At 40.6% G+C, this 19,752-nt stretch overlaps 1 protein-coding gene across 1 annotated transcript in view; it reads left to right on the top strand.

Moving 5' to 3' along the window:
- Positions 1 to 19,752, top strand: part of WASF2 (WASP family member 2) — a 47,429-nt gene that overhangs the window by 3,908 nt on the left and 23,769 nt on the right. Inside the window, 1 exon segment of the mRNA XM_063140763.1 lies at positions 18,139 to 18,292. Within this exon segment, the coding sequence (XP_062996833.1) occupies positions 18,163 to 18,292 (130 nt within the window). The 5' untranslated portion in view covers positions 18,139 to 18,162.

The raw sequence follows: 19,752 nt of genomic DNA, 5'->3' as shown, positions 1-19,752 counted from the left end.
ATTACGTGTGCAAGCCACAATGAGTTTCTAGCTCGAGTGCACTCCCTCCATCCTTTTCCTCTTCTGGTGTGCACCTGAACTTGGGGGACACAGTTTAAATTATGGTTAGTGAACAAGCCAGGATTTTATACCATAGCCCTGGCTTGTTTGAACTAATTTGAACGCCCTGAGCTTGGACATAATAGGAAATTCTGGTTAGCTTAAAAGTGGAAGCTTTGGGGGAGGGGAGAGTGTGTGAGCTCAGTGAGGCTTGTTGGTGTAAAACTATTCTGTGGCTTAGTGTTTTGTCTGAAGTGCCCCTTACTCTTTAAGTTGCCAAAAGATTCTTTGTTTATGACTAGGCAAAAAGAAATGTTATTTTAGTTGGAATGATTTTATTCATTTATGAAAGTCATTTATAATTCCTTTCAATATACATTTCTACAAGAATGTAAAACATAAAAAAACCCAACAAATAAAACACTGGGGTGGATGCTCTTCGCCATTTGCAATGATGTTTGAGTAATTAAAAAATAAGTGTAATTTCCCCCATCTTCCCCCACCCACCCCCCAGTCTTCTGTTTCTGCAGCATCCTAACGTTGTGAGGCTGTTGTGAGATGCAAAGCTTGAAAACTAAAAATACAATGAAAGAGATCCAAGGAAGTATAGTTTTGTGTTTTGAGCAGAATCTTCTTCATGTGACATTTTTGGGCCTGTTCAAAAGCAGATTTGGCAGAGGAGTAAGAAAAAAGCCAGGGCTGCTTTTGCTGTTGTGAAAACCTGGATCCATTAGATAAATCATAGAAAATTCTCTCTTAGTGTTTGGATAGGTGTTACTTTGCTGCAAGAACCACGTGCATAGGATTTGATCATGATTGCCTAATAAAGAATGAAAACAACTGTGGAGCTGCTGGCCAGCTTTTGCACAATATTTTCACTATCTAGTTGTGGAAATGAGTCATCCACAGAATGAATAGTCTCAAACTGGTTTTACTAGAAATTCTTCTTTATGCCAAATATGAAGCGTTTGTTATATTTATGGTTCAGATTGCACAGTTACTCATCAGTTCTTGATGCAAAGTAGATTATCCACTTGGATTTGTGGCATATCGCTTGTGCAGCCCAGAGAGCTTCAGCTATTGGGCAGTATAATGCAATAAATATGCCGCTTTTCAAAACAGCCTACAATCTTAGATACACATGGGGTAAGTCCCATTGAGTGCAACTGATTTATTCATCAGACTTGGCTAACCTCAGTCTTCTGCGGTAGCTCACTTTATTTATCTTTTGAATCCTGAGAAGAGTGGAGAGAAGGGGGCATTGCTAACTTTGCCTAGACATTGGGTGTAGTCATGATTACTTAAGTGTAAAGGTGTGGAGAGTTTTGCCAACTATGAGCTGTAGTACTTGACTTTTAGTTACTCATTCTACCTTCCCCATTTTAGACTTGATTTAGAATCAAATACGTTTTAAATACATCTTCTAAGAATCACATTAAAACTAGTCATCAGGTAGTCCAAAGGTGAGGCACCTTTTTGTGTGCAAGGGCTGTTGACTCATAAGAAGGGGTGTGGAGCTAGTGGTGGGCGGAGACACCCCTTTCTTCTCTCTTGTCTCTGACCTGTAAAATGCAGCATGAAGCTAGAGTCAAAGGGAAGCATCTCTGCCAACTCCTGTCAAAGGGTGGTGGAGGCATGCTGGCTTTCTCTTGTCTGTTCGCCTGCCAAGCAGATGGAGTTTGCATAGGAAGGTGCATAGTCTGAAAGTGACAACCAATGCTTTCCCCCACTTGGTTTTCCTGAGGGAAAGATTGGAAGGAGGGGACCACGCACTGTCAGGTGTTGATTCCTAAAAGCACACCGAATGCTTTTAGGCAGTGGCACCCAATGCTCGCACACTACCTGGTCTTTCCTGAGGGGAAGTGGGGGGTGGGCTAGATAAAATTTGGCTATGGGCCCACACTTCTTCGCCCTTGACATGATCACTCCCCTTTAAGCCTCTCTTGATGCTATTTTTCATATTAAAGTATTCCCAGGCAAATCTCATGGACTCCAAAATCACTTGCTTCTTGCAACTGTGGTATAGCATTTCAGTCATTGCTTAGAAGTTGATTCACCTTCTTTCCAAAGAGATTTCCTGAGAAGGCTGAGGTACTCACTGCAAGGATAGGTTGAATTCAGTTTTCTTTGTATCAAGTCTATCTCCTGCAAGTGGTGGTACTTAGCAACTGTTTAACTACCTCTCTATATTGGTATCTGGACACATGACTGTATAATACTAGAGCCCAGTCAGGTTGGATTTGCAAATATCAGGTAGCTGTTTTCCCCATCTCCTGTTTGCATGGCTTCTTAAACATTTTGGTGCCGTCTAGTGCTTTGAATACAAAGTACACGCAGCTCAATCTGATGATGCGTTTACAAGGATTAAACTAAGCAGAAAACAGCTAGTGGTGGCTAATAGACTGAAATTCCAGTTAGTATAGAATTCGTCATACATACTGTAGGGATGAAAAACAGTTTAAAATGCAAAATACGTGGTGTGTCATAAGTTGCAAGAGTTTTTTGGAAGGCACAAGATATCATATATAGGTTCTTACTCTACTTTAGCTGTCATGGTCCCCCTCCCCCCAAAGTCCTAGGTATTATAGTTTGGTGAGATTTCATGGCTAGATTTATTACAGATTTGCAGTCCCTTGGGGAGAGAAAATGACTACTAAACTGATTTAAGACTGTGGTATACTTGAACAGGGAGTAAAGAGAATTGCTTTCCATTATTTGGCCTCTCTTGTATTGCAGGACTTACCACTCAACAGCTAGAAGTCATGACCTCTCTGCTGTTTTATTTTTAAAAGTTATTAATATGAAGCGCTACATATATGTTGAAACCTGCAAACGTTGCTAGATATAGAACTTTGGTTAGAAATCCCCCTGCCCCCCCCCCCCCCCGGTCCTTCTGTAAGCCTTGCATTTAATGGTAGCAAAGTCCTATGCGAAACTTCTGTAGAGCTAGTTTTTTTAATGCATTACTTGCCTAGATATAACGGAGCAGAAACGTTTTTGAACCATTACTGTTTTTTCTGCCCTGGTGATGTATAGAAGACAGAGATGGGCAACGTGTAGCCCTCCAGATATTGTTGGACTACAACTCCCATCATCTGGCCATGTTGGCTGAGGCTGATGGAGTTAAACATCTGGAAAACCCCCGATACAGGGTCATCCTCAGTTTAATATGAGCAAGGAGTTATGAGGGAGGCTGGGACAGCAAACAAGTGCTGTACATGGCACAAATACAGGCAACAATATTCAACTTTTTGGTATTGGGTGGAGTAAAGTATAACACCAAGATAAACTTGTTATTAGCCATTCACCAATCTGGTTGCCAATGGCTGGATGGGCAGCCAGCCCCTAAAGGCATTCATTACAATCCTGCCCTAACTTTTCAGAATTCCTAACTCCAGTTACACTGTCACTTGTGTAATTATCCATTTACCAGATTCATGTGATATGGAGAAGAACATAAGTTGTTGAACTCCCTTCTTTTAATGCCTAGTGTGACCAATCATTTTCCAATAGGTTAACCATAAGAGAGTAGCTGTTCTCACTTTTTAAAGAACAAATAGTTCTACAGCAAGAGTGTCCAAATGGCATTCATGGGCCAAGAGCGTTCAGTGTGTAGCCTCAGCTCATGCAGATAGTGCAAGCAATAAGGTTCCAATTGGAAAAGAAGGCGGTGCTGGTGGTGGTATCGTTGTGCAACACCTAATAATTATTCAACTTTTAATGTTTGAAACAGAGCAGAAGTGAGAGTTCCCTTTTGCATACATCTGGATCTTGTTGCAGCAGCTGGTAGCACAGCTAAACTCGACACCTGCAATCTAAGAATGACTTGGTGGGATTAACCTCACAGACCTTGTTCAGATGACATGCTAAGCTACTGTGGTTAAACATTTTGAGCTAAACATATGGTTTAGCATGTCATGTGAACCGTTCCTAACCATGATGGCTACATAACCATGTTTTAAACATGCTCACTAATCACTTGCTGCACAAGGGTTAGTAGCCTAACCATGGCTTAGCATGTTGTCTGATCAGGTCAACAGTCTTACCTAGTTCAGTACTATCTCACCAGTGCTGTATGCCACTGTAAATCATACTTAGTAGGGGTGTGTGAAGCGGGTCTGCTCTACTCCTAAAATTGGAGAAGTGTTCTAGTCCATTAAAACGACCCCTCATGAAGCCTAAAAACCTTCGGATGCTTCAGATACCTTCGGAGCTCTGAACAACCTTTGCTCTACACCATGGGGATCTGATGGTTTTTAAAACGGCCACTATCCACTCCGTGAGATCGGACCTCTGGCGGACCCTCTGTTTTGCAGAGCGCAGACCCCTAATACTTAGCCTTAGCCTTCATGAATTTGTTTAATCCTTTTTAAATACATCCGTGTCGGAGGCCATCACAGCATCGTGTCACAATGAATTAGTGGATAACAACTTTAGTTTTAAATTTTGTATATTTAAATTTTGTTGTAAGTTGCATTGAGTCATTTTTGAGAAAGGCATTTGAAAACCAATTTAAAATAATAATAGTAATAATAATTATGAATTATGAATTGAAAACTGCCTCCACAATCATGAGAACTAGAAACTTTTGTTATAGGGGCAAAGCCTTCAATGTGCTTGATACTGGATTCTGTGCAGAAGAAAGAAGAAAGGCAACTCATAGGCCAAATTCTTGACCTACTATCTCACAGGCTAACTTAGCCAGTGACTTCCCATGGTAAAACAGCCTACATCTGAATCCTGTTTTGTTAATTCCAGCAGCTTCTTTGGCGAAATGTTCTAAAGGGTGGTTGTACAAAGGCTTTCCTATACCTCTGTGTGTGCAAAAGCTTCTTGTTTCCCCAGAGAAATGCCCTTGACCTACCTATTTTACAATGCAGTATTGGCCGGGGGGGGGGGGATGTCTGGGAAACCAGAGCGGCATCATATGTGAAGCCTGGCTCTAAATGAGAGGCTTCTGGAAAGCAGCTTCAGTTACCTCTGGTTCCTGAGCAAGATGACTATTATAAAGACCTTGTACATTAGAAATGCTGTTTACATTAGATCTCAGGTTTACATTGGTGATGATTCTAATGCTGTTTTCCTGGGTTCTTTAGAACAATACAAAAAAATTCTTAAGCAGTTAAAAAAAATCTAAAGCAAGGGTTATACCCAATGATAACTTCTATGTGGTATAGGATCTGGATAACTTCTGTGTGGTGTAGGATCTGGAGAATGAAGTATCAGATATGGTAGAAATTGCCCTCCTCTCTAAGCCTTCTCCAACATTGACCAGAATTTAGTCAGATGCATTGCTTAACCTCAATCAGATTTTGATGCCTTCTGCCAACCAATGTAAACATGCTTTTACTTTGAGGTACCTTGATAGCGTTTGAGGTGATTTCCAAATCTGAATCCAAGTTTCATCCTCTGCTCCAAGTCTCATTCTCATAACTTGATAATCTTGCTTCTGTTTTACAGAAGTGAGAGCCTAGCTGATAGTTAAATGGCAGTAACACCTTTAAAATATATAATTAACTGGTTTATTTCTCAAAAGTAGTTGGATGGCTCTCAAGGTGCTTGTTAAGAGATGGAGATAGTAAGAATGGAAATTCTGAAACCAGAGTATTTTCTCCTCTTTCCTATTGCATGTTATTTTCTTTGTCATTTTTTTACCTTTATGTGGAACTTGAGTGAACCTAAACATCCTGTATTTGTGTCACATCTCTTGAAGTTGCTAGTTTGGAGACATTACAAATGGAGGTATTGGGGATATAGTTTGAGCCAAATGCCGTAGCTAGCAGTTTCAGCCCCTCAATGTGGTGGATATGGATTTCTCAAAAGCGTATCTTGGTTTGGTACACACACCATTTCTTAAAATGAATGACCTGCTAGAACTAAATTCTTTTGACTTTCTGTTTTCCTGATTTTATTTATGTGTGTGTGTGTGTGTGTGTATTAATTTTTAACAGTCAAGTCATGAAAGTCTAGCATTGGGGAATTGTTCAGAGCAGCAAACAAATAATGGCAAAATGGCTGACAGACATCTTCATCAGGGATAAACGGCTAGGGAGACTCGTTATATACCCCACTCTTTAGAGTACAACTATCAGTGAAGTTCAGCTGTACTCTGCTTGCTTCTAAGCTTCAAGAGGGAGAGCAGATATTGGCAATGTAGCAAAAAGGCAAGGATTTTTCTCCCAGACATCTTGCCATATTGCAGCAGTGTGTTACTCTACAGGATATCTATTTTGTGGAGACAAGGCCAGAAATTTGGTTCAAAGGCCATGTGGTACTTATTTATTTTATTGTATTGTTACATACACATCCTGCTTTTCCTCCAAGGAGCACAAGGCACCTTACATGGTACTCCTCTCCATTTTATCCCCACAACAGCCCTGTGAGGAAGGTTAGGCAGAGACTCAGTCACCCACTGAGTTTCATGGCTGAATGGGAACTAGAATCCAGGTCTTCCAAGTCTCAGTCTAACACTCTTAACTAGTGCGCTATACTGGCTCTCAATAATTTGGGCAATGTACATTGGGCGAGAGAGTTGTTTCATTGTTAAATGTGTCTGAGGTTGCTAATTTACTAGTGGAAACTCCACATGTCCTGAGCAATACCTTTATACTAAATTCAACAACAAATGGGTATCGAATGTAAGAAATAAGTATTATAGAATCAAAAGAAAGGTCCGATTAGATCAGCATCCTGTTTCTCTTAGCAGCTAGCCAGATTATTTCAAGAAGCCCCACAGCCAAGTATGAAGGCAACAGAGCAACTACAGAAGTGTGTGTTTTAGGCCATCGCCATCGCTGGCTGGGGAATGCTGGGAGTTGTAGGAACTTTTTCTGTCTAAACATGCAGAGGGTTGTGTTCCCCTGAAAACTGTTCTGTGGAGGAACTGGCTAAGATGTTTGGGGTGCGGGGGTGGGGGAAGATGACCTTGGGCTGAAAGCCTGCTCATCCAACATTGCTAGAAACCACTAGAGACATTTGTAACAAGGTTATTTTGTGTATAATGGGTCCTATAACTCGCTTGTTCAGATTTTTAAATTGTTTGATTATCATGAGGGAATAAAACTTGAATTTGTGTATAGAATCTTAACAAAATATATCATATTAATTATTTGGGGCCCATATCCTTGCTCAATCTTGGTGCCATTTATAGGTTTCTTAGTTCAAATGTTTGAGACATTTGTGCAATACATTTTTTAAAAAAGAATGAAACCTAAACCGATATGTGTAAAACATTTTAAGAAAAAGAAATTGCATGCCATAGATTTTGTAATGTCAAAGGTTGACTTAATATGAATGCAGCAATGATTAATTTAAGATATTAAATCTATTCAAGCAAGAATGCATGTACATATTGTAATGACTTCCTTTTCTTACAATTAAAGTAATTGGATTATATTTAATGAGCTATTTACATTTAATAATTAAGAAAAGACTTATCTTTCCAGTATTCCCCAAGTGCAACAAACGGAAGGGTGGGGGGCACTCAGTACGAGAATATAATTAACAAACCATAAGTTGAAACTGAAAGAGCTGCTGAGCTGTTGTGGAAAAATCTGCTTTATTCCCGTAATTTAGAATTGCTATTGAACGAGCAGTGCATAATTTAAAATCTGAATTAAGGGAAAGAGTTTATTGCTTTTAGGGACTTGCTTATAGGACACAATTTTGGGTACATGTCCTGGAGAATGACAGCAGATAGCCATTCCTAGCTAGAAATAATGTGAGAGTAAGAAAGTGGTATGTAAAAGGAAGATAAATTTGCTTCTCCTTGTATTTAGGGAACTAAACCACAGTTTTATAACCCAGCTCATGTAAATTTTAAGTGTTGGGAAGACACAGGGTATTTCCCAGGTGGAGAAAGCAGCATACCAACCACATGCAAATGAGAGTGAATGAACCATCTTCAGATGTGTTTAGATAATGGACATAACGTAATCCAGCTTGCAAAAAGGTGTATTAACGTCCTGCCTGTTTACACACAGGTATGTTTATTTATGGAATCCTGGTGGGCATGGATTGGGGGGGGGATTAATTTCCAATTTACAAATACTTTCCTGTCTGATCACCTGGAGATACGTGTCTATGTTATTTCCACAGGCAAATAGTTATTTACAAGTTTTCTTAATCTCTTTGCAACTCTTGTTGTGGTTCTGAAAGGCGTATGGTGGGTTTAAGGATGAACAATCCTGTGCAGTAGCCTGAACGTCCACCATGGGAATCAGGAGGGTTTAATGTATTTTTCCTTGACTTTAGAAGGCTTACTATCTTACTTTAAGACTGAATGGCTTAAACTACAATCCTTCATGTTTACTCAGAAGAAAGCCCCAGTGAACTCAGTGAGGCTTACTTCCAGGTAATTGTTATAGCTTTGCATCCGTACAATTAGCATTTCCTTCCTGTATTCTTGCAAAGTTGTGCAATAAGGGAACATGTCCTCACAGATCAGATGGCAACTGAGATACAGCACTATTCTTGGACATGCACAAAATAAACTGTGGCTATCAGTCAGGCTAGGCTGTAGTAAGTGGCTAGAGTCTCTAGTGGAGCAGAGTTGAAATAATCCCTGGCTGCCAACCCAGAGGCTAAATTTGTTTTCCTGTTTGCTACTGCACCTCAACATCTGGTCACAATGGTGTAACAACAACCCACTTTTAAAAAAAGTTTTGGGTTGTTGTGAACAAGGCAGTATGCTGGCCAGTCACTCACATTGCATGCAGAAATGACTAAACAACTCAGGATGCTCCATCCCTGGGTTGTTTGCTCTGATGTGTGAACCGGGAACTCTGGCTTGTCTCCCGCACACCCACCCCAACAAGCCAGAGAAAGTTTGTTGTTGGATTATTTCTCTGGCTTGCCAGGATACAGAAACACTAGAGTTTCTGATTTGCACATAATGCTAAACAAACCACAGATGAAAGTGTTGTTTAGTAAGTGGGAGTGATCACACATCATGTACCAGCACCCTGCCTCATTCACAGCGACACACTTCTTTTTTTAAAAAAATGTGGGTTGTTACCTGCCAGCTGGCCTATTAGCTGTGCAAGCAAAAGTGGTGTAAGATGGACTGGCAGAAAACTGCAGTGATTTACCAGTTAGAAAGTGCAGCCTTGAGAAGTGATTCTTTTTCGCTTCTTGGAGTGTTGCTATTAGCTTTGGGTGACTCCCTAACCGAGGCTAAGAGGTGGTGTAGGTAACAAGGACAATTGTACGTAATATGCAACAAGAGCACCAACTTTTTTTTCCTTTCCCCCTTTCTCTTGCTAAAATGGACTAACTAGATGGTGATAGTAGCATATTGGTTTTCATTAGTGTAAATTTGGAATAAAATTAATTAGTGTAAAATTAGAGGTATCTGCTCTTAGAACAACTTCATTATTTCATGAGCAAGTGTAGGTGTACTAAAATATCACGGGATGGGTGCCCTTTTACTATGGCTATATTTTAAGAAACTGGCATTGTGGCTTTGCAACATGTATATCTATGGGGAAATGCTCATTCTGCCATTCTCCATTTCAGTATTTGTAACAGGAATGTAACACTTCATACAAATGTTGATCTCCAAAACAGACAAGCAGTGGCCAGAGTGACTGTTAATCACTCCTTGTCCCAGTCAGTCATTAGCTTGTTGGCTGTGGTTCATGCAAAAAACAAACTTGCAGTAATAAGTCTTGTTCCAGTGAATATTCGGTAGTTTTAATCTGTCATTAGTTATTGAATAAAAATTCCAGAACCAGAGGTCTAAAGTGGAAGAGCTTTGCCCTAGTGTCAACTTCTTTCTCCATCCTTTCTTGCATGCAATCGCAATATTAAATATACAAAATGCTTTCGCTTCCTGAATAACTGAAAACAATCTTTATGATTGTAGTTAGCAGGTGATAAGAATGAGCATCCATTTCAAGTAAAAGCAAGAAATGCTTTCCTACAGGTTCCAGAAGTCTTATAGGCTGATGGATATTGATTACTACACCTATCAATTTTTAATTGGGAGCTTTTATGTTCTGAGAATTAAACTCTTGTCTAAGTTAGCTTTTTTCAAGTGTGTTAATGATCGGCATACATGTAAACTGATTGATTTTCCTACTGGCAAGCAAACTACATTTTGTGTTCATCTCAATTTCTAAAAAATATAATGAAAATGTTAGTCTCAGGACATTCTTGGGCATGCACTGAAAAGTAAGTGTAGAAGTGGCTTGTAGACCTAATCTCTAGTTATACTTGAAGCAGAAAATCCTAGTATTGAACAGATTTATTCAATTCTTCATAAGCCTTAGAAAGTAACACCTTCCTGAAACTTTCCAGAAGGTACACACAATTGAAATTGTTTGGGAAAGGCACTTGGTGTTAAAATCTTGCAGCAAGTTAAAAAGCTGTAATAATAAATGTAGGGCCTTCCAAATTGTCTCATCTCACTCTATATTTTATTTGCATTAAGTTAATGTAATATCAGAATTTATCCTTGGCTCATGCCGTCATTACTCATGGTTTTAAGTTCATCTTCTAAGTAAATATTTACATAGGACCTTGCTTCCTCTCATTCTGATGAACTAGTGATGAACTAGCCGCTTTTTCCAACATTGGGTCCACAGATGTTGTTAGACTACAACTACCTTCATTCCTGACTATTGGCCATGCTGTGGCTGGCAATAATAGAAGTTGTAGTACAACATCTGGGAAAGGCTCCTATGTAAGGAATTTATCACAAGTACACAAATCCACCATCTGTTAATACAGACGGTTTAGAGTTTTTATTATATTAAGCAATAAATACCAATTTATTTATTAATACACATCTTGACTTCTTTCTTTCCAAGTCTCTAGACCTCAAGGTTGTAGAAAAATGACTGTACAGCCATCTCTTTCTGTGGTTATTATTCTCTTCCCCTCCAATTGTCTTTACCAAAAAGATTATGTTTATAAAACCCTGAAAGCCAAATGAATAATACAAAATTACTAAATACTGACTATTCAGCCCAACAACTTTTTTTTTCTTTTTTACACGTGTTGGATTCCCACTGAGCTACAAAGATATTCCAGCTTGTGCTTTTCAGGATGAGCAATACCCTGGGATTTTCCTAGTGCTTGTGTTCAAGCCCATTGAGCCATGTGAATATTACTCTCCTCCTGGTTCTTTGGAGAGAAATACAGTTGGCTCCGAGGGAGTAGAAAGGGCCACACAAAAGTAACTACTTCTTCTTGTGAGCAGGAAATGAGAGAGTTTAGGGTTGTCTTATTTGTGGTGGATATCCCTGAACAAAGCCCCTTTGGACTGTTGGGAAAAGAGGAACCGGCTAAAGCCCTGTTCCTGCCCTTTCCTGCCAATTATTATTTGGCTGCTAGCTCTGGCTGGACTGTTAATGACAGATAAATCTGTGATATGGAGTGGCAGGAGAGAGTAAATGCTCATTACAGGTGGAAGGGGATAATATGCGGCATCACGTGGCAGTTGCTTCATAATTATCACTCTACTGCTGATTGCCGATGCGCCTCCTTTAGGTTGGTCTATAATTACTGTGCCCTGGGTTTACAACATTCCCCTCTTTGTGGCCACATCTGTGAATTTTGCTCTCAGCCCTCGGCAAAAGTTTTCTGCAGAACATCCTTTTTTATTTTCTGGTCTCTCTGTGTGTTTTACTGGTTCCCCCCTTGCTTTTCAGATTTACTTAAAGCCAGTCTCTTCCTCGCTGTTTCACAGAGGAACCGCTACTGCTGAGGGAAGCTTGAAAACTTAAAGCTGGTTGTCTTAAGAGGTTGGAAGGAACAGTTGGCCTGTGTTGGCAGAATGCAACGAGACCTCTAACTCAGCGGTCTGATGGGGATTTTAAATGTGATTTTTGCCCCCTTCCCTTGCTTCCAAACCTTCTGCTGTGTCTAAGCCACCTTTGGGCATTTTGAATAACTGTCCCCGTGGAGGTTATGCTGGAGGCATGTTCCGCTTTGCTTTGCTGCATGGTTCTGTGAGGGGCGACGGGAGGGGGGCAACGGATTGTTTGAAATTAGATGTACCGCAAGGACTCTTATCTTGAGTGTGCAGGGTGGGATGTCATCAGAGTCATTGCAATAGCGTTTGGGTGTGGATCCCAAAAGATTCCTGACTTTGAGGAGGGGTGGTTTCTTGATAGGAGACAGCCAATGTGGCAATACTAATTTTAAGGGGGTTTTTTTCCACACAGATGGTGTCTAAGAGATAACTTTTCACAGTAAAATAACTGCAATTATTGATTTCCACACATGCCCTGTCCTCTCCTCCCATCTTACTCCCCTTTAAATAACTGGTGAAACAGACTCCTGATTTCCTCTAGAAACTTATCTGTAGCTTTTCTTGTAGTTATTTTAGAGGTGGGTGGGGCATATTGGCTTCCTTCCTTTCTGGGTTCAGTGTTTGCTTTCAAGTGGGTGGTGGGGAGGGTGGTGGAGGGTGGGAGGGAGCCTCAGTCCTTTGTTACCAAAGGATTATTCACATGAGATGGTTCTTCTGGGAGAGCATTTGTGATCTTTGATGAGAATATATTGGTTTGGTTGTTCAGGAACATGAGTATGTGTGTGTGCTCATGTGTTTGCTTGTGTACATAATTATTTTCGAACAGTTTACTCAACCTCTGGGGCAAGTTAGTATTATGCTTATGTTGTTCCCAATCAAAGCCCCCGCTTTGGTACTCAAGACCTTAGAGACCTTATGAACACCTGCATGGTAATATTTCTAACCCACCCTAATAATGCCTGCGTACAAGTAATGGCAAGTTTCCTTCAACCAAATCTGCATCATCAATGCATTGTGTGCAAGTGAGAAAGTTCCACCTCTGACTGCTGTTAGGTCCTCGAAACAGCCAGCAAACCATGTACATGGACCACAGCTTAGCCATTTCTGCTTTCCAAAGCCGAAATAAGCCACCACTTAGGATTACATCAGTGTATGGCTTGGCCTAGTGCCACAAGTCAGAAAGACTGTTATTGTAGGATCATGGGTCAAAACCATCCTTCCCCAGCCTGGTGCCCTCCAGATGGTTTGGGCTGAAGGGCCTGACCATTGCTGATGGGAACTAAAGTCCAAAACATATGGAGGGCACCAGGTTGGGGCAGACCTCTATAGGTCATATGGTGGAAGTAAGTAAGGGAGAACAGCACCAGAATCATCCCATCAGCAGGTGGCTCTGGGGCTGTTTTCCCTTTCTAGTGCCATGGGAGGCAGACCATTTCAGAGACAGGTGTACAGAGATGGTGCCCTAGGTATGAAAGCAAGTGGCGAATCTTGGGATTCTTTTTGCATTGCCTTCTAACATTTTTAAACAAAAAAGAATCCCCCCTCCTCATTTCCCATAGAGCAAAACTAGGGCACAGCCCAAAGTTTGTGAAGCAATATGTTCCTCTTTTTCTGTATGACTAGTAACGAGTAGTGATTCTCCCTGCCCAGTCTTTTTCTTCGCTGCATGCTTATGTTTGCATTTCTGTTTCTGTTTTTGTTCATTTAATCTCTTTTTTTTTCACATTTCTCTTTTCCCCCTTCACATTTATGCCTTTCTTGTATTCTTAGGATAAAGTTTAACTTTAAAAGATAGGATGTATTGTGTTCTTATTAAAGAGGACAGAGTCTTAAGCTGATTTTTGAACTTCTCTATCTCCTTTGATGGTGAATGGACTGCGTCTTCTATCTAGGAGCATCCCTACATATGTCACAGGAGATCTGTGGTGGGAACTCCCAACATGAGCAGTCATGTCAGGAGAAGAGATATTTAACAGTTTTCCTACTCCGTATCTTCCTCTCAGCTGTGGTTAGTTTCAAATTGCCAAAGATACAGGTGTCTGTATCCTGCCCATGTTTTCCCCCAAAAGGGGAGACCCCCTTTTCTAACGCTGCTTTTCAGATCTAACTGGTAGCTCCAGCAGCTGTTCAGAATAAAACTAAATAAATTGGGAGATCTGTGATCATGGATCTCCTGCATCATGTAGTTTGGCTCTAAGAATCCCATCAAAATAGGAAGCTTGAGGGTCCTCAGATCCTAACAGAAGCTTTTTTGGTGGCTCTGGATTATATGAGTAAAGAGTACTTTTGGAACAACCCTGGACTTAAATGTATGTTGTTTTGAATTTTTACTAAACCTCCAGGTACAGTGTTTGTGTGCAGTGTTCATGAATTGCCCCTTAATGCTTAGGATCAGAAGAATACAGTAAAACCATAATAAAGAAACACCAGCTTCCAGGTAATAAGAAAAATACAGACCAGAAAGAGCACTTTCCCTCAAAGATGGAGCAAGTGGACGGGGGAGTTGATTAGGCTTTCCAATTGATTAAAGAATTTTAGTTGGTCGTACTTCTGCCCTGTAACCAATAAATGAATTGCTTAAATTCGAATGTATCCAAAACAGTAGTATGGATGTATTTTTCAGATTCTAAGAAGTGTGGGCATTACAATTTAAGAAAGAAGCACTTTCCCTCATTGCTAGTAGGACAGACCATCTTCAATAGCACGTCTGGTCCTGATATTACCTACCTTGTGCATTATTTATCATGGCTTCAGTAACTTTCTTTGGAATGAATGCTACCAAGAGCTTGTGAGATATGGTTCCTTGAAGTTGTTGAGGGGAGTAAAATCAAATAGCACATCACATTTGAAAGGTTAAGGAAATAGTACCAAATAATGCATTGTATCATTTACCAATAATCAGGTTTCAAAATATTGTATTAATCCTTATTATAGTAACTCACTGAAACCAAAACGTAAACAAGCATGGCCTTAATTTTCAACTCACACCTCAGTTAATCAACTAAAGCTGAAAATGGACTATAGAGGATGATTCAGTTCCCCATTAACCCTGTTCAGATGACATGCTAAGGCACAGCGGTTAAGCACTTTGAACTAAACATTATGGCTTAGCATGCCATGTGAACCATGACTTAGCATGCCATTTGAACCATTCCTAACCCTGGTGGCTACATAACCATGGTTTAAACATGCTCACTAACCATTTGCTGCAAAATGCCTAACCATGGCTTAGCGTGTTGTCTGAACAGGCCCAAAGTGTTCTTCCCTTATCCTGCCATCAGGCCTGTCTTACCCATCCTACAGGCAAGGAGGTCATGGATATTTTTTTAAAAAAAAATATCTTCAGAAATTATATGACAGGCTTTGTTAACGAGAACATTACATATCTCTGGATGCCACCAGCAAGTACAAGACATAAATCTGTTAAGCATATTCTGAACACTTCTAGTAGAATTGCAATACACAATTCCGCTAACCTTGAAATTTATGAAATGCCTATTAACCCAGGAACTAGAGTTTATTTCTATAAGTATCACAAAGCCAAGTCGTTATGGTCTTACCACCAGTAAATTTAGGAAAATTAAATGATTGTATATAGCTTTATGTTCTTTTTCCTTGTAATATACTGTCGGTCAGCCTTTTATTTTGCTTTAATAACTAATCTGGTTTTATTAGCCCTTGCTGCTTTTCTTTGCAGTTTAGCAATTTAACACTTTGCAATTCATGAATATGTATGTAGGTTATTTGCAAACATTTCCCACGATCGTGCAATGTAAACTCATAGACGGAGTTCTTAAACCTGATCCGTTCCTGGAATCGTGGCTACTTTTTATTTGTTTTTGTTACTGAACTCTTCAGAAGAAAAAAAAGACAAATAACAGTGGGGATGTTGCAAGGATTGTTGCCTAGTGACCCTTGAAGAAGGTGCTGCACATTTACTTTTCTTTCCCTTCTGTCTTTGCTGTTCGTTTATATTCATCTATTTGATATTTGTCCTGTCTTTTGATCCCAAAGGATCTTTCTCTAGTGCTCCAGAATGTGTCCACAAGTGACTCAGTGAGGCCCAGGCTCCTCTGTATTTGTGTCCAGAAGTTTGTGTCCAGCGCAGTTGAAAATCCAGACACGATTGTTGCCTGGGTCTCTAGCCCCATAGGTGTGACTGTACATATAGCTGTTTTGCTGGGGTGTGTGGAAAATGATGGTGCAAATAAGGTAGAACCACACTTTAAGTGTAGTTGCCAAAAAATGGCATTTTCGTATCAAAAGTTCTGCTCTTCTCTGTATTGTTTAGAGTCACTTATTCCATCTTCTGTACGTCACAATGTGCTTTCCCCATTCTCCACTCCAAGCAGCCAGTAATATGAGGCATACTGTATGTGGGGAAACACAATATGATGATTAGCAGTGCTGGGTGAGTGATCCTCAGCATTACAGAAGAGACTCAGCACAGGGATGTTGTTTACAGCATGTTCCGTCCTTCAACAGGAATGGAAACTTCTAAGTGGTCATGAACAGCCAAGCAAATATGACTGTAGGGACATTGCCACTGCACAGTTTGTGAAGGACCATGCATATGCAGCTGCCATTAGGCTGAGTTAGATTCAGATCAGGGCTTAGCCAAAAACATGGTGGATGACCGTGTGCCAATCCTTTTAGCCTCTTTTCTACCTATAAAATAGGTAAAGAGCTACCCTGCCAAATCAGAGCAGTACAACAAATTCTCTGACTATTAAAAGATATAACTAGAAATGTGTCCTTATTGGTGGCTGTGGTTACGGATACAGCAAGTATCTGACCTCTGCAATACCCAGGCACCAGGCAACCCATTAAGAGTGGATGTATTCCTGTCAAGATTTCCTAACTCTTCTTGGCTCAGGCTGTTAATTTCTTGAGGTTTTTGTAACCTCGTGCTACACATAAAACCTTGGATGCTGTTCTGTGCCCTCCAGATCTTGAACTCCTCGGCAGTGGTAGGTCAAATTTGGAAATTCAAATTTTTGGCTTGGGAGGTAATTAGTAAAAGCTAATATCGGCTTCAGTCCCTTAACACCCTGATAGAAAAGCATCCAGGAATGACTCCTGGACCTCAGAGATAAGCTGCCAGCTGCCACAGAGACTATAAAAGGGTGGTTCAAAGTCAAGCACAAACAGCTGACTTAAAAAAAAAGAGTCTTGGTTTGTTGCTGTTGGTGACAGGAAGCCATGTTCCCCAAGCTGTCAGCTTCCTGATTTTATTTTTTCCATTCTATCCACAGCAGATCAGAGTCTTTGTCATAAGACAGCTGTCTCCTCCGGCAGAGCTGTTGGCCGTCTGACCTAGGAGGGGTGGTGGTCTTCCCTTGTCCTATTAAGAAATTAACCAACAAATTGCAGGGTACTTTATTTTCACTAGTTGGATGATCTCATAAGCACTTGGTTTTGTTCTCCATCAGAGCTTAAATTTCTCAGAGAGAAATATCAGTCTTCTTGAAGATGAATGACCTGAGCATACAGGCAGTATAAATCCACTAGATTTGCTGGGAATTGGGTGGTTATTTTTTGTAATAGGGTGGGATGGCAGTGAACAAAAGATGGATTCTCTTGCTTATTTTGGTGTGCATGTGTTGGTATTTTTAAACTGTAACTCTATAAAATAGAAGTAAAGTGCTGCTTGCGTCCAAGGATCATTTTCTGGCAGTGCAAATAAGTGTGTTTCTCTGAAAAATCCTCTCAAAGCTTGTATTTTAATTTCTAGAGGTAAGAGCTTCCTCTGAGAAGGATTGGCCACTCGCTGCTGTATGTCTTTGCAAAGCTTCTTGTGTGCATGTAGAAAACCGCAGCCGCCTTAGTGGGCATCACAGGGGACTTAGGGGAAAATGGCACAGCCCTCCGGCTAAGCAGCAGTTGTTAGCAAGCTTCCTGGTCAGCTAAAAGCGCTTCCTGTTTTCTCATGAGAGCCCAGCTTGTCTGGCATGAGAGAAATGTTTAACCCTTTCCCAAATGAAATCCAGAACAGTAGTGGTGTTGGTTTTTCTGTCAGCCTTTGGTGAAATGTTCAGTGGCTGTTGAAAGAGCTCATCTAGATGGTTTTGAACACATGGTTGGTGGACCGATTACAGCAGCCCTATATTCTTGTTATCTGGGAAATGTCCAGTTGGTCTCCTGGCTTCTCTGCAGCAAGCTACAAAACACCAGGCTCCTTATTTTGAAACTGCAGTTCTGGTAGCTTTGGGAGTGTGGAGGGGAGGGAGGGATGCAGTGACTTAGATAAAGCTGATTTCTAAGCAGGGAAATGGATGCTGTGCCTGGGATCTGCGGCTGAGTAATCCCTTTCCTGTTTGGGGATGTTTTTTATCTTTCAGAACGCCGCCTGAAGCTACTCCACCATGCCATTAGTAACAAGAAACATCGAGCCAAGGCACCTGTGCCGCCAGACATTGCCCAATGTTCGGAATGAGCTGGAATGCGTGACCAACATCACCCTGGCAAATGTCATTCGACAGCTGGGCAGCCTGAGTGAGTACCATGGCAAGGCTGCGTGCTGCCCTCAGGAGCTGTTGGGCTCTTGATTCAGCTGCCTTCTCTCCTTGTGTTCCTATTTCTCCCCCATCTGTCTTCCATGGGTAGTGCTAAAAGATTTTCCTGGTAGAAACCTTTGTGAACTTTGATCAGAAGCACAGATGGGATGAGTACAAGGTGGGTTTCTTAAATGGCCTGCATGCAGAAACCCTGGGCTGAGAAGCTCCAGTATGTTGAGACATTATCAAGCATAGCTCATTTGTTTTCAGTGTCCAGTGTAAATGTATTCATTTATCAGCATCCTGTCAGGCTACAGGAACTTAATGATTTGGATTTCAACATACTGCATTGCTTACTTGAAATTCCCCAAAGAGGCTACAAACAAATACCTCTGGTATTTGGTATTTTTGTTGTTGTATATTTCCACAGATGACCAATATGAGCAACTGGTTTTGGCTATTTATTTTGCTGGCCAGTAGCCTTGTAAAAGGTCAGGGTTAAAACTTTAGACTGGGGGTGGGTAAAGAGAGAAATCAGCCAGTCTGTCTTTGTTTTACCCCTTTTAAGATTATTATGGAATTGGACTAAGTGTTTAACTTACTCATTTCAACAAACTTCATTTTTCAAAATATTTTACAGGAGTAACTCATTTACTCCTCACAAACTTGTGAGGTAGGCAGTCAGAACGGGATTTGCCTGAGGCTATGCAGGGAGTGTTAAGGTTCAATACCTGGGTGGGTGGATTGATTTCCATCAATTTTCTCATCTTGAATTCTGTGTATTTCCTGAGCAAGCATGTATATTGCCTAGTTGGTACAATGATTGGAACATACTGATTTGTTACTAAACGACCTTTATATAATAATGTAGGACCAGAATCCAAAGCCTTCAGTCCCATAAATCACATGCCTCTTTCATTGACACAGTTTTCTATTTAACTGCCTTTCTCCATACGTATACAGGAATACTAAACATGTTCTCTTATTGGAAGGCTAATGTACAAGGTTGAACATTTCTGAGTAAACATGCACAAGACTGGGTTCTAAGTATCCAGAACTTTGTAGAATATTTCCAGGGGGAAAATGTGTGTTTCCATGAGATGGAATTTAAACGTGCGTGTTGTTGATTTGATAGACTCAAATGTTCATATTGTGAGAACGAAAAACAATGTGGAGCTCATGTAGTTGGAAGGCATAAAATAGACCCACCTATATAGGCTCAGTAGATGATCCAACAAGATGCAGAGGGGTGTCTTCTGGATCCTGTTAGTCCTTGCTTTTAGTAGGAAACTGACAACAGTAAATCCAGTTCATGACTTAATGGCTGCATTAGCCATATGACACCTATAATGCTTAACCTCGAATTAAGTTGTATAGTTCATTTTTTGACATTTGAAACATTCTGTAACTGGTTCATATGATCAAACAACCCACTGTTAACAACCCATGGGTTGTTTG

Source organism: Elgaria multicarinata, chromosome 13 (assembly GCF_023053635.1).
Source record: "Elgaria multicarinata webbii isolate HBS135686 ecotype San Diego chromosome 13, rElgMul1.1.pri, whole genome shotgun sequence".
In the NCBI taxonomy this organism is placed as follows: domain Eukaryota; kingdom Metazoa; phylum Chordata; class Lepidosauria; order Squamata; family Anguidae; genus Elgaria; species Elgaria multicarinata.
Note: the sequence above shows the minus strand (reverse complement) of the source record. Positions and strands in the feature narration are given on the sequence as shown.